Source organism: Pelmatolapia mariae, linkage group LG7 (assembly GCF_036321145.2).
Source record: "Pelmatolapia mariae isolate MD_Pm_ZW linkage group LG7, Pm_UMD_F_2, whole genome shotgun sequence".
Taxonomy (NCBI): domain Eukaryota; kingdom Metazoa; phylum Chordata; class Actinopteri; order Cichliformes; family Cichlidae; genus Pelmatolapia; species Pelmatolapia mariae.
Window position 1 is genome coordinate 15,440,117 of NC_086233.1, and position 14,905 is coordinate 15,455,021.

Sequence of the window (14,905 nt, forward strand, 5' to 3'; positions counted from 1 at the left end):
TCGTTAAAAGCACAAGTTTCTGATCATTTAGCTATGCTGCAATAGGCCTAGGCTGCAGGGGGCTTCCCATAATGCTCTGAGAATTTCATCTTCGCTCGTCTCTTTTCACTCCATTTTACATTTAGTTACTCTTCTCCACAGTGTCTTTTTTGTCCTGTTTCCTTGCCTTGCCTGAGACAAAGTCTGCCAGTGTCTTCCTGTTAAAAGGTTTTTTTCTTATTGCTGTTGCAAGGCTTCTCTGCTGAGAAAACCTTCATTTGTGAAATTTAAAAAGTAAAATCTGGAGCTCTGATGGATTTTTAGGTCCTAATGTGCATTTTGCACAACATTTCAGAAATGTTGATAGGACATTAACATGTCCTATCAACATTGAAAGCACACTTTGAAACAATAAGAAATGATATCATGATGAGTTCTGGATGATTTCCAAGAGCTGCATACCCTGAAACAGAAACAGACACAGTGCAGGATTCCTTCTCCTTTTTTCACCATCTGTAGTTTATGAAGTCCAGCTTATCAGTGTTCTTTGTTAAAATATTGCCTTACGATTGCAATCTCGTCTTCCTTTCTTTCAATTTGAGGGAATAGTATAGTACAAGGAAATGACATCAACCCATCATAATGCTCTTGGGTTCAATCCATTCGAATGTTCAAAACCTTTTCATGGTGTTGTCATGTTTTCTTAAATTTTTCTGTGTCCTGCACTTCTAGCCACTATAGTTAAGAAATGCCATTGGTGTAAATAATGTGTGTGTCTTGCATGAATTCAGGAGGTGATGCTAAGCCCAACAGCATCGTCTTACAGTATGTCGCAGCTCACTGGCTCCACGGAGTACAATGTGAGACTGCAGGCTGCCGCTGGAGCCCAGAGGAGTCGCCACGTGGCCACTGTCTTCACTACCCGTAAGCATTAAAACACACACAAACCTCTTATTAATTAATGTGTACGTATAGCTGAAAATTGGGAGCACTGGACTTGTTGCTGCTTTCTCAGAAGTGAAGGGTTTGGCTGTTATGCAACAGTCCAGATGCACATTAGAAAGAGATCTTCTAATGTGCATTCCTTTCATTTGCACTGATATTGGAGCCAGATCACCTGTGCTTGTTTTTCTTTCTGTCTGAGCTGAGCTCCAGATGGAATAACCTTCTTTCTCCTTTGTTTAGCCCTCCCCCGTTCCGTAGTCCTCTCTCAGGATGCTATATACAGCCTCATGCCTTGTTTATTTAAAAGGGACAAAAAATAAGTGAGCGCATCCTTCAGGGTCTCTAACGTGATCCCTTTTTAATATGTGCTTTTCAGTCGGACAGTTGTACAGACGCCCACGGGACTGTGCTCAGATATTACTGAACGGAGAGACGACCTCTGGTCTGTATACCATCTATATTGGAGGAGAGGAGAGCCAGCCCATCCAGGTTTACTGTGACATGACCACAGATGGTGGAGGATGGCTGGTGAGGAAATAAGCCTTCTGGAATCCAAATAAAGCCAGTTTCACACCATTATTCAAACTGAATCCTGATGATTCTGCTTATGTGGCACCTGTTTTTCTGATGACAAATGATAGACAGCACCTCAGTGGCCTTAGCCTAGCTTCTTATGATTGCTGCGAAGCTGTTTTGACACTCATGAGAGTCGGTACTCTTCAGGTTTTCCTCAGACGCCAGAATGGAAAGCTGGAATTCTTCAGGAACTGGAAGAACTACACGGCTGGCTTTGGTAACATGAACGATGAGTTCTGGCTGGGTAAGCTCGCTCATTCTGGAGCCGTATTTGCTTTCTTTCCCTCGCTCACTGCCCTCCTGACTCACACATATTAAACTTGGGTTGTAGGTCTCTCCAACCTCCATAAAATCACATCTTCAGGCCATTATGAGCTGCGAGTGGACTTGAGGGACAACGGGGAGACCGCCTACGCGCAATATGACAAGTTCACAATTGCAGAGCCAAGGACACGCTATAAAGTCTACATAGGAACATATAGTGGAACAGCAGGTTGGTATCACTTTAATGAAATAGCCTGACATGTTGGGGAGTACAAGTATTTACTTTGTACTTTAACGTTAGACAAGAGAATGGTATTCACGCTTGTTTCCTTCCAGTAAGTGTAATAAAGGCTCAGTTCAGTTGAACCTCTCAGAATAAGCAGATTTTTTTTGTCTAGTTTATATAATGAAGCCAAATTTTATGTTTATACTGTCAATATTTTTTGACTTACAGGCCCATTAATTGCAGAGTATTTGCTTGAAAGTTTACACTAATCCTTTTGAGCCCTTCGGGTTGGAAAAAAACACGCCCACTCTGAGTGTCACAATACAAATCTTTCTTTTTGTTTAGCACCTTTGTTGGTTGCTCGATCTGTTCTGATGACACAGGAGAAATCCCTGAAAAGAGCATTTTGATCACCTTCAAAGGATTTAATAACCACGTGAAATAGCTGGCTCGTCAAAACAAATGGAAACTTTATAAAAGGTTTTATTGTTCGCAGCACTTTGATACAGGCGCGTCTTCTGCTCGTAACTCCTCCTGTGTCAAAATAATGTTCCATTCTCGTCATATATTAACACTCGTGAATGTAGCTTTTGGCTGTAAAATGGAGAAACACCACTGGTGCTCACAAGTTCTTTGTAAAAGTTTGGCTGATAGGTTGATTCAAATATGAACACACAGAGGTCTGGATCACACCCACTGATCCGGATCAGTGAGTTATCTGAGTCTGAGCCAAGACACGAGGGCACTGCACTGAACACAACTGTCTCAGCAGCTATATCGCCCTCTTTAAAGTTTAATAAAGTGAATACAGGGACATAAAATCTTATGATCCCGAGACACTCAGTGATTCAGACGCAGGCACCACAAAAGATAAGATAAGACCAGATAAGATAAGAGGCTTTATTAGTCCCATTGTTGGGAAATTCAGATTGCTAGAGCAGCAGAACGAAGAGACCAGGAATAAATAGATGAAACAACAACGGAAGAAAAATGTACACTATACAAGGCAGAAGAAATATTATTTACATATAAATATATGGATATGTAGATGTAGATGTGATACAGTGATACACTTGGCATTTCAGATCCACACTGAAATATGTACAGTGTGTGGTGCATTTTCACGTATACAGTCTGACAGCAGCTGGAAAGGAAGACCTCGGATATTTCTCCTTTGCACACCGTGGGTGCAGCAGCCTGTCACTGAAGGAGCTGCTCGGTGCTGTCAGGGTGACCTGCCTGGGGGTGGGAGGTGTTCTCTAGCAGGGATGACAGCTTAGCCACCATTCTGCTGTCACCCACCACCTCCGCTAGCATCCCAGAACAGAGCTGGCCTTCTTGATCAGCCAGTTCATTTTCTTCCTGTCTCCAGAGCAGATACTGCTGCCCTGCAGAGGTGCAGAGGTCGATGCAACCACAGAGTCATAGGAGGTCCTCAAGAGATGCCCCTGCTCTACAAAAGAACCGAGTCTCCATAGCAGATACAGCCTGTTCTGTCCTTTCCTGCAGATGGCCTTTGTATTGTTAATCCAGTCTAGTTAGGGTGTTAGGTACTTATATAAGTCGATGCGCTCAGCATCCATTACCTGGATGTTCACGGGTGTAAGTCGTGTAGGTACAGATCAGGTACGTCTGTACCTACAGATCAGGTACAGACGTACCTGATCTGTAGGCGGTTCCGCTGGTACCCGTCAACAAAGTAATTTCTCTGTACTCCCTGTTATCGGCAATGAGACCAACAACTGCTGAGTCATCTGAGAACTTTTGCAGGAAGCAGTGATCAGAGTTGTAGGTGAAGTCTTGTGGTGTATAAGGAGAATAGAATAGAACTGTTCCCCGTGGGGCACCTGTAGAAGATCCTTACATACTGATGGCAGTATGGACTACCTTGCCAGGTAGTCCAGGATCCACGTGGTGTTGGTCGACACCTGTGTACTCCTGCTTGTCCCTCAGGATTGCGGATACAATGGTATTGAATGCACTGGAGAAGAAGAAAAAAGACATAATCCGGAAATACTAGAAAATGTGACACTATTCCCGTTTTGATCACATTTTGTCTGCACAGTTTATTAAAAAAAACAACAAATAATTCAAAAGAATTATTTTTTGAATTAGTTTTTTTCAAAAGAAGTTTTCTGTCTTAAAACCTTAGGTTTATCTTTCCAGACTTTTGAAGTACAAACGAGCTCACAGCTGTTTTCGTAAAGACATAATTTAATCCTGCATTTTAAACCGTGCAGTTTTGACAGTGACGAATGTTCTCATTAAACTCTTGGCAATAAACTGAACGTATTTCCAAGAATGCCAAATTATTTCTAAGAAAAGTCACTTTGACAAATCCAGTTAAGCTCGTCAGACTGCCTTAACTGAATAATACTCATTTGTCCACCAGGTGACTCCATGACCTACCACCAGGGTCGGCCCTTCTCCACTTACGACAATGATAACGATATCGCTGTGACCAACTGCGCCTTGTCCTATAAAGGCGCCTTTTGGTATAAAAACTGTCACCGTGTCAACCTCATGGGGAAATATGGCGACAAAAGTCACAGTAAGGTACGAATGCTTTCACACGCATCGCAGAAAATGAAGTGGTAAACCATAAGATGAGCCATAAGCAGTTTATTAGGAGCACAAAAATTGAATTATCTAATGAGAAAATCAGATTTTTCCCAGTGAAACTTGCTCCCTGCTCACTGCTGGATGTGTAGTTTAGGAAAAGCTGATGATTTGTATTGTTTGGGGGGTTTTGTTGGGTTTTTTTCCACAGGGGATCAACTGGTTCCACTGGAAGGGCCACGAACACTCGATCCAGTTTGCAGAGATGAAGATAAGGCCGGCCAACTTCAGAAATTTTGAGAGCAGAAAAAAGCGATCATAGACTCATCAAGCCCTCTCTCCTTCACACCTCATCTCCAGGCATCAGCATCTGTGCTCCCCCATCTTTAAGACACTCTCGAACACACGTACAGGCAGTCACGCCACGCTGTGACTGAGTTTTCAATGTGGGGAAAGACCCTGGAGAATCATTAACTGGGAGGTTTTTTGTTGTTTTTTGTGTAGTTCTCCCGTGTGTGACTGTATATTTTTGCATTCCCAAAGAGAGTAGATGCTAAGTTTGATTCACGAACGGACATATATGTGTTGTTGGGACCAAATGCCGGAAGAAAAATTTAAGTAAATTTAAAAAAAAATTATGAATGGATCTGAAACGATTCACTGAATCAGTAACATGTCAAAAGGCACATAGTCACATCCCCTGAAGTCATGCATCAGAGTTTTCGCCTCATCCATCTCAAACTGAATCACTGACCAGGTTAGATGCATCAAATGAAAACTTTAAAGCTTAAAAACTTGTCATATGTTTACTGTTCAAACCCACCTATCCCACCCCCAAGAAGCTATTGAATTCTTGCTTGAATTTTGATTTACTTATTTTGATAGAAAAAAAAAGACCTGATGCTCTGTAACCTTCAATACAAATAAAAGATGTTAGTTTGATACAAGCGTGTGGTGGCTCTTCTTATTAGTGACCAGCTGAACCACGTCCACCCCAGCAGATGGCGGTGTTTGCTCTGTGCAGTACTGCACAGGGGTGCCCTGTGTGTTGCTGCTAAGTGCAGCTGAAGGACTAATATTACCAGGCAGCTGATGGTAAGTGTTAAAGATTATTCACAGTGCCTGTGGGTCTTAAAACAGTAAAAAGCACCAAATTTTAAAGGTCTTAAATTGCATTTATTCTTAGGTACAGTAGCTTGGAAAATAACAGCGACATTCATTTATCAGGTGTAGTAGCAATTACTTTTAAACACAGCTCAGAAGGTCTGATAAAAAGTGTTTCACTGTTAATAAAAAAAAAATAGGGGTTTTAAAGACATGACTGGGGTTTTGTCTTTCTTTGATTCAATGTATTACTAAAAGATCTTAAATTTAGGTTATTACCTGTTTGATGCTAATATAAATCTTTTTTTAATCTTTGCAGAAGGGGCGTTTTGCTTTCGGTGACTGCATCTGTTCAACATGCCAAAGTTTAAAATGTGGTTTATCTTTTCTCTTTTGCAATTCAAGGCCTTTGGATCCCCCCCAGCTCCAAGCCACACAAGGTTTGCAAAGTCAATACCTTTTCTGCAGTTGTCATCAAATCCAAATTTGATCGCCTCTTAAAAAAAGAAAAAGGAAAAAGAAAAAAAAAAGACTTTGGAGTTGAAAGATTTGACTTTAATGAGAAAATCCAGTTAAAGATAAGTGAGCCACATGCTCTACTTCCTGTCAAGGCTAGATATCTTTTTTCAACATTAGCACGTGGCCGAACGATCCGACCCTTCCTCGCAATCTGCAGCCACTTCTGTGTCCTCTCTGCACCCTCTGGCTCAGTTTGTTTGTTTTGCAGTCCAATTGAGTGGGGACATTTTGGCCTCTTGCATCTGATCCTCCAAGGGAATGATCGAAGAAACAGTTTCTGAGTATTGGTGTCCATGTCACTCTTTGTGTGTGCTCACAGAAGACTGACGCTTTCAGTTGTTGGAAGTTTAGGATGTTGGAACTATATGTTTGAATATTACAATTAAGCATGCAAACCCCAGGACACGAGATGTCGGCTGGCAAAGAGCTGGGAGTTTTCCATATTAAGTTCAAGATTTAGAAATAACTTCTGACCTGGATTTCTACTAATGCATGCTGCTAATATCTCATTTCATCCTGAGGTGTTTCTAAATAAGGGCTCCACAAGTTGGGTGTCCTTGTAATCTATCTCCAGACAGACTGAAGTGCTCAAGTAAAGCCTTTCCAGGGATCCTAGTCTTCACTCTTTAGGAACTTGTGTTTGTCAATAACAGGCTAATATTTCCCATGGCAGAAGGGCTGATCGCAGACACAATAATGCAGATATTTACTCAGATAAGTGTTTAGATCTCTGCCTGAAATCTGTCAGATTTTATAGAAAGCTATCCCAGAACAGGTTTAGCTTTCTACTGATGTTCTGAATTCTTCAGGCTCTGACGAAGGAGATGGCAGGAAGTCCGCCACTTTGTTCCAGACTGAGATACTTGAGACAGTCAGAAGATGGATTGCTGTGAAATTTGTGGTCCCAGGAAGATAAATAACATTATTCAGAATCAGAATACTTTGATAATCCCTAAGGAAATTATGTGGGTTACAGTTGCTCCAAGACAATAACAGTAACAGACTGCCCTAATTAAATAATACAATATATTACAAAGTTTACAAATTTAAGAAATAGTAATAATATATGCAAATTGCTCAGTTATAAGTATCATATAGTTATATAAACTATATAAACTCATTGGCTACTTTTTTAGGTACACCTGTCCACCTGCTTACAAATAAGCAAGCCAATCACATTGCTGCAACAGGTCAAGATGACCTGCTGAAGAAAGATAATCTAAGTGACCTGTTACAGTTTGTTGGTGCCAGACAGGTTGCATTTCAGAACCTGATGATCTGCTGGGATTTTCCCACACAGCCGTCTTTGGGGTTTACAGAGAAAGCTCCAAAAGTGAGCTGCAGTTCTCTGGGTGAAAATGCTTTTTTTGATGCCAGAGCTCAGAGAATGGCCAAACTCCTTTGAGCTGAAACCACTCGTTTGTATTATTGTGGGCTCTTTACCTCACAATATAAAGCGCCTTGAGGCCAAATTGAATTGAATTGAATGGAAAGTTACAATGCAATGCAATACGATGCAGAAGAGACTCTCTGAACGCACAACACATCAAACGTTGAAGCGGTGGTCTTTTGTGGCAAACACAACAACAGAAGATTGAACAAACTTTCCTCAGTTCCATGATTTCTGATGGGACATTGAGGCTCAGAATTAGCCTTAGCATGAAAGCATGAATCCATTCTGCCTTGTGTCCGTGGTCCTGCTGGTGGTCGTGTAATAGTGTGGGGTATATTTTCTTCAGAGTTTGGACTCCTTAATACTAATTAAGTATATTTTGGTGCATCTTTTGATGGCTACATCTTTCATGTCACAAAGCTCAAATCTTCTTTGAGTGAAAATGAGTTCACTTTACTCAAATAGCATCTGCAGTCACAGTCACCAGATTTCAATCCAATAGACCTAGCATCTTTGGGAAATGCAGTCAACAACTGCGTGATACTATCGTGGCAATGTGGACCATGCTCTCTAAAGAACGTTTCACCTTATTGAGTCTATGCCATGAAGAATTAAAGCAGATCTAAGAGCAAAATGGGGGCTCAACCCAGTATATCCATAGTACCTCATGCCAATAAGAGTATTTCTAGGAAAGTTTTCGTTACCTGTAAGGGTCTCTTTAGCTTCCAGCATATCAGTATCAGAATGCGGCCTGGTTCCTCCACTGAGGATTTCATCTGAGGCCTCTTTTTCATGTTTGTCTAAAGAAGTCTAAGGACACTAATGTACACTTAGGAGTGTACATTACAACAAATTCATCCCTTGATCAGGTCAGTCTTTCTAATTGTACTGGGTGCAAGGGTTTGGAAGGCAACCTTTCCAAACCCTTGTGTAGAAGTGTTGCCTGCAGAAACCTTCATCTTCTTAAAAAGAACAGGTCAGCATGTCTTAGCTTTGCAAAGTTGCATCTGTACAAACCACAAGATAACTGTAACTATGTGAAAACCAACACTGCTGAGCATTGTGGCAATGGTTGGTGAAAACCAAACACAGCATATCAGCACAAACACATCATACGGGTGACGATCTTGGCACCTTGCATTCATTTAGTTAAGCATGAACTCTTCTGTATATTCAAAATATTCAGTCAAATGTATGAGAGCTAAAGTTTGGCTCAAATTGAGTCATGCAACAGGACAACGATTCCAAGAACAGCAGGACAACTACAAAAGAACGGCTAAAAAAGAAAAGAAACCCGATGTTGCAACAGGCCAGTTAAAGTTCAGACCTCAACCTGATTGAAATGCTGCAGCATAACTTTAAGAGAGCTGTTCTCAAACCTCTGAAATGAAGCAATGCTGCAAAGAAAAGCATGCCAAAATTCCACAATGTGACAAGATTGATAAAGTGAGAAAATGAACTAATGATAAATTCAAGTTATTGCTGCTAAATGGTGGGGCATTTTTCACAGGACTGCACAGATTCCTGTAAAAAACTTTCTTTTTCACATGACTCCACATCCCACAGGGTAATGCATACACCCCTTCAACAGAGACTTGCCTCAGTACATGTGAACCAAAATTAGCCAAGAGTTCTCAGAACTGTCATGGAGTTGTAGCACATTGTGATACTCTCAGTATTTGAACAGTGTTATATCACTGTTTGTTCAAAGAGCTGTCTCAGATTTACACAGCCAGCTCTCTCCTGCTGATGCAATGACCTAAAAAATAACTGGTTTCTATTCAGTAAACAGAAATGAGCACATTATGTTTTGTTTTATGTAATGTTGACTGTATAATTTGATTCTATTTTCATAGTGTGCCCTCATGTGAAATATTTTCTGCAAGCAACATGAAGACAGAGCTTTTACTTCATGAGGTCAAATGGGAGCCAAAATTAAAAAAAAAAAAAAAAAAAGGATTTCTGCATGTGCCAATTGAGCAAAGGTTGCTGTGTTGCCTAAGAAAATCTGTTTGCATTAATCACGCCATGCGGCCTCACTGAATCACTCTGGACTGTCATAAATCAAGTTTTTCAAGGAAACTTTTCCCCAAGAGTGTGTGCTATATTTGAATTGGCTCTGCTCTCAGTGCAGAGTCCCTGGCACTGTGCGAACATGTATCTAAATCATCGGCCGCAGTCCTTTCAGTGGTTAACGCACTACTTTCCACTCTTTCTCTGGACATATGTAATTGAAAAATAGGTAATTTTATGCTCTGTCTGATTTTTCTACATGCTGATGGAACTCCTAAAGTGGCACAGCACTAAAAATAAGAAAGCGCATACACAGGAAGTTTGACCTAAAGCTCATTATAGAGCAAATGGACATGACCGACTGCACCTGGAGGTGTCCACAAACAAATTTTACACAGGAGACAGTTCACACATTCCTGCACACTACAGGGCAAACATTACTGGACAGTGATTAATGCCGTGTTGCTGAATTCAAGCAGCATGATACAGCAACACTGCAGAGCCTTTAGACTATTGTCTCAATAATGGTAGTGTGCTGGATTGTTACTGACCTAATTTAAAAGGTTTATGAAATGTGTTTATGAAATTTTGACAGCTTTATGAGTTATACTATTTACCTGAAATGTAAGAGTGCTAACATTGATCAATAAACTTCAAACCTAACAGACATTTTAGTTTATCAAATGATGATAAATAACAAGGAAATGCACAGATCAGGTCAAAAGTAAAGCATCTGTCCTTACAAGGTTTTCAAATTAGGTAAGTGCAACTTGAGATGAACAACAACACAACATAAAAACTAAGCCAAAAGGCAGACGCAGTGTGTGAAAAGCTAAGTACACCCCACGACTCGGTAGCTTGTAGAAGCACATTTAACAGCAAAAACTTTATAAATCTCCTACACTGTTGTGAAGGAATTTTGGCTTCCTCTTATTTACAACATTGCTTCAGTTCATTGAGGTTTGTGGATATTCATTGACAGCTCTGTTAAGGTCATGCCGTTTCAATCTGGTGGAGGTCTGGACTTTGACTGGACCATTGCAACATCTTGCTTCTTTTCTTTCAGCCATTCTGTTGTAGATTTGCTGCTGTGCTGTCTTGTTGCAACACACTATTTCAGCCGAGCTTCATCAGTCTAGAATACTCTAGAATACTTTGGGACTGATTTGGTTCATGGTCGACTCAGTGACTGCAAGATGCCCAATTCATCACTGCATTTTGGTCTTGCCTGTCCAAAGAACATTGTTCCAGAACGACGATTACAATTTGTTCAGATGCAACTTTGCAAACCTGCTGACGTGTTCTTTTTAGAGAGAAGAGTCTTTCACCAACTCTTTCAAACAAGTGTTTTAGTCTTTTTTCTGCTTGTACTGTCATGACGTTTAACATTTAACACGCTAACTGAGGCATGTGGAAAACGAGCCGTCGCTCTTGGGGTTTTTAATGCCAAATCACACTACTTATTAATCTCTGTCTCTCGTCCACAGCATGTCTTTCATCCTGTCTTCCTTCCCTCACCCCAACCGGTCGCAGCAGATGGCCCCGCCCCTCCCTGAGCCTGGTTCTGCCGGAGGCTTCTTCCTGTTAAAAGGGAGTTTTTCCTTCCCACTGTCGCCAAAGTGCTTGCTCATAGGGGGTCATATGATTGTTGGGTTTTTCTCTGTATGTAGTATTGTAGGGTCTACCTTACAATATAAAGCGCCTTGAGGCGACTGTTGTTGTGATTTATATAAATAAAATTGAATTGAACTGAAGTGAATTGAGTCTTTTGAAACCTACTGCCTTTTAGCATGAGCCAATTTCAATTCAGTTCAATTTATTTTTTATTTTTTATGTTTTTTTAATTCCTCCATAAAGCTAGGACATCTTACTAAAAGAAACAAAGCCCAAGTTTTTTTTTCTGCACTGTCGTCAGGCTGACAAAGAGTGAGAGCTCTGTTGAGCTGAATATCCCTTTAAACTTAACTAGCAATGCATTCATCTATAATACAATATATCTGTCTGCCAGAAAGGCATATGCCAGATACTGTTATTACTATAATTATTATTATTAATAGCAGTAGTAGTGGTAGTGGTATTATTATTGTTATTGTTCTTTCAATATCATTCCATGGAACATGGAACAAATAAATCCATCTAAGTCTCATTCATTAAAGTGCTTTGAGAATAATGGTGCGAATTGAGATGAATTAATTCACAGCTATTTATGTGCAGGATAATCCAAGCAATACATAACATTGTGGAAAAATAATGACATTATAGTCATTAATCATTCTGACTATGTCCTGATGTCTGTTGGCGCAACAACGCACGCAACCATCTGATGCGTTACTCAAATTAGAATGTAGAAAATAAGACAGAGCTTAATACGCCGTGGCTGGCTGAATGACCTCCGATGTACATGAGATCATGCTTTGGGGGGGTTTCTGCCTATCAACGTGGAGCATGATCTGCTCTAATGGATCCCTGTTTCACAGATTAACAACAGAGGCTGTTTAGTTAATCACTGTGGATTTGATCAAATTTATAGATTTGATGCTATTGTCCATTTTAGATAAGCAGAGTAATTACACGAAAGCCTCGAGGCCAGATGTCTGACCTCTGATTAAAAGCCAAGAAATCAGAGCTGACAGTTACATTAAACTGAATTATTTGACTGCACGGTTGCAGTCATTTTAGTTTCAGTCTCTTCCGTCCTGTAGACAGTGGCTTTCATTTCCTACTTCTTGCTCCAAATTAAGGGATCTGTTAATCCTTATGTTAGTATGGATGCTAGTGCAAAGTCATCCCTCCTTCATTTTACAATGAGAGCATTAAAGACGAAACACATTTCATTAGATTGCTCCAGATGTATGTCAACTTGGACCTGAGCCTAAGAGGATTTTAGCCGTGCATATTGAACCGCACATATAACCTACTCAAGTGGTTTCAATGCAGTCCCATATAGTGCTGCTTTACCTCATCAAGTTGCCATCTGGACTTTTAGGCAACAAATGCATTGGTGAAATATAAAGTATGTGTCATGTATGCACACAGAATTTTAATAGAAGCTATAAACCTGATTTAAAAGGCCAAAGAGATGTTTTACTTTGCTGTACTTACATATAATGGTAGCATATACATATAAGTGAAATGTTTATATCATGCTACCAACCTGTTATATGGCTAACACACAGACAGACAGCCATTCACACTCACATTCTATGGCCAAATTAGATCCACCAGTTAACCAAATCCGGTGGCACTGGGATTCGGGGAGGATTCTGGACGACTGCGAGAACCCACTGAAACCCAAGGCAAGGATGCAAACTTTTTAAAAGTGATTTGAATCCTGGACCTGCTTGCTGCGTGGATCTTTTTTAGACCAAAGGGTAAAGACAGGTGCTGCAACATGAAGCATGTAGAATATGAGAAAAATTATGTTTGTGTTTTTGCACCTTAAACACAACTTCGTAGGCGTCAAAAAATGTAATAAGCATAAAAACAAACCTAATTGTTTCCATCCTTACAAAGAGATAGATGAAAGTAATTAATTGCTGTTTTCATTCATAGTATTGCTGTACACTACAGCCAGTTAGCATGCACTTTACATACACAGAGACTGAAAGCAGGGGTATCACTCTAGAACATGTTTGTGCAAAGTTAATGAAATGTACTTACTGATGTATGTGAGCTGCATCGTAATACATAAACCATCCATCCATCCATTCTCTTCCATTCTCTTCCACCTATCCCAGCTGTCTTAGGGCAAGAGGCAGGATACACCCTGGACAGTCGCAGGGCTAACAGATAGACACAGACAACTATTCACACACTCACACCTACAGGCAATTTAGGGTTACCAATTAACCTATCCCCACTAAATGCATGTTTTTGGACTGTGGGAGGAAGCCATAGTACCCAGAGAGAACCCACGCAAGCACAGGGGAGAACATGCAAGCTCCTTATGTTCCACCTGATGGTGGATTTGAACTCAGGACCTTCTTGCTGTGAGGCAACAGTGCTAACAAATATTTAAGCTTAAATTTTTTTTGGCTTTTTTGTTGTTTTTTAATATATAAACCTAAAACTGGAATAATAGTTGATTGCAGAGACTGTAAAAGATGATTTTTTACTTACTGATTTGTGGACAGCTTTATGGCTTTACGGCCATCACCACCTTACTTGTTCTATGCCTAAAGTTTATATATTTGATGAGAAGGTGGACCGCTAACTAATTAGTTAGAAAGGTACTATAAGGCACTTCACCTGTTGCCTACTGGTAATATAATACTGGAATTTTACTCAAACTGGAAAGGAGACTTCATAGTGATACAGACTGTGTTTTATAATTCATATCATTTGTCAGATAATTGCATTGCAAATGCTCCAAAGTTACAAAACCATAAATATTTTGAGAGGTCCAGCCTAGGAGACTGCGAGGGGCTACCACAGTGAAAGCAGTAAATTTTAAATTCCCCCAAAAAATTAAACAGATAAGTTAGATGGTTGTTATGAAGATGGGAACATGTTATGAAGAACTAGGGTATAAATCTAACATATTTTCTCCATACAGGATACTTTACAGGGTACTTTAACATGATCAAAACAACAATAAATAAATAAAATAAATGAAAACCAATTCATTTTACTGCTCGACAGTCCAGTGAAAGGTCAAATTCTAGTCTGTACTAACCAGCTAAACTAGTAGCACCCAACGGAAGTCCTGCCCTAAAATAAGAGAGCAACAAAAGACATAATGTCAACCACAGCTAAAAGTATAAATGTGAACAACTTAATGCATGATCAGCGATGAAAAATGAAACACTCCTTTAGAATAAAAATACAATGAAAGAAGTCGATCCTCTACATTATTTTGTACCTTATAATAAATCTCCTGCTTGTGCGATTGTGTACCAGTGTACGGTCCTAAATCCACGCCTTGACTTTGTTTCATTTATACTTTTCAAATCATCTCTGAAAATCCCTGGATGATATTTGCTTTACCTGCTCGTATTCCCCTCCGTCGCGCTCATTTGATGAAGGTTTTAACTCTGCGGCTCTGACTGCAGTGACATAACATCCCGGCTAAGAACGGGAGCGCACAGAGCTCGGTGATGGGGATTACGGCTCATTCTTTAGAGCGCTCGGTTTATTTTAGGGTCTGACTGGATAAAACAGGATTAGCATCACAATGAATCTACAAGCATTCAAACTCAGAGGCCGGCTCCTTCGTGGCCTTTGACATTTGAAATGCTTGTAAATCCCCATCTGTGTTGTGATAGTTAAACATAGATTTGATCAGCTGTCATTCCAGCGAGGAGCCCATTTTTGATAAGTGCTCGTCT

The 14,905-nt window shown here is 40.2% G+C and overlaps 1 protein-coding gene and 1 long non-coding RNA gene across 4 annotated transcripts in view; one reads left to right on the top strand and one right to left on the bottom strand.

The window, feature by feature from the left end:
- tnca (tenascin Ca) overlaps positions 1 to 5,782 on the top strand; it is a 55,317-nt gene extending 49,535 nt beyond the window's left edge. Inside the window, exons 25-30 of one of the 3 annotated variants that reach the window (XM_063478078.1) lie at positions 771 to 903; positions 1,301 to 1,452; positions 1,648 to 1,744; positions 1,832 to 1,993; positions 4,383 to 4,546; positions 4,761 to 5,782. In XM_063478078.1, the coding sequence (XP_063334148.1) occupies positions 771 to 903; positions 1,301 to 1,452; positions 1,648 to 1,744; positions 1,832 to 1,993; positions 4,383 to 4,546; positions 4,761 to 4,871 (819 nt within the window). In that variant the 3' untranslated portion in view covers positions 4,872 to 5,782. The remainder of the gene's footprint in view (positions 1 to 770; positions 904 to 1,300; positions 1,453 to 1,647; positions 1,745 to 1,831; positions 1,994 to 4,382; positions 4,547 to 4,760) is intronic. The other 2 variants (XM_063478076.1, XM_063478077.1) reach the window with 2 other exon arrangements.
- LOC134630633 (uncharacterized) lies at positions 2,914 to 14,617 on the bottom strand. The gene is made up of 3 exons (XR_010094308.1): positions 14,565 to 14,617; positions 13,239 to 13,360; positions 2,914 to 3,971 (listed from the first exon to the last, which is right to left on the bottom strand). It is a non-coding gene; the product is annotated as an uncharacterized LOC134630633 (long non-coding RNA).
- Between the last annotated feature and the right edge of the window lie 288 nt (positions 14,618 to 14,905).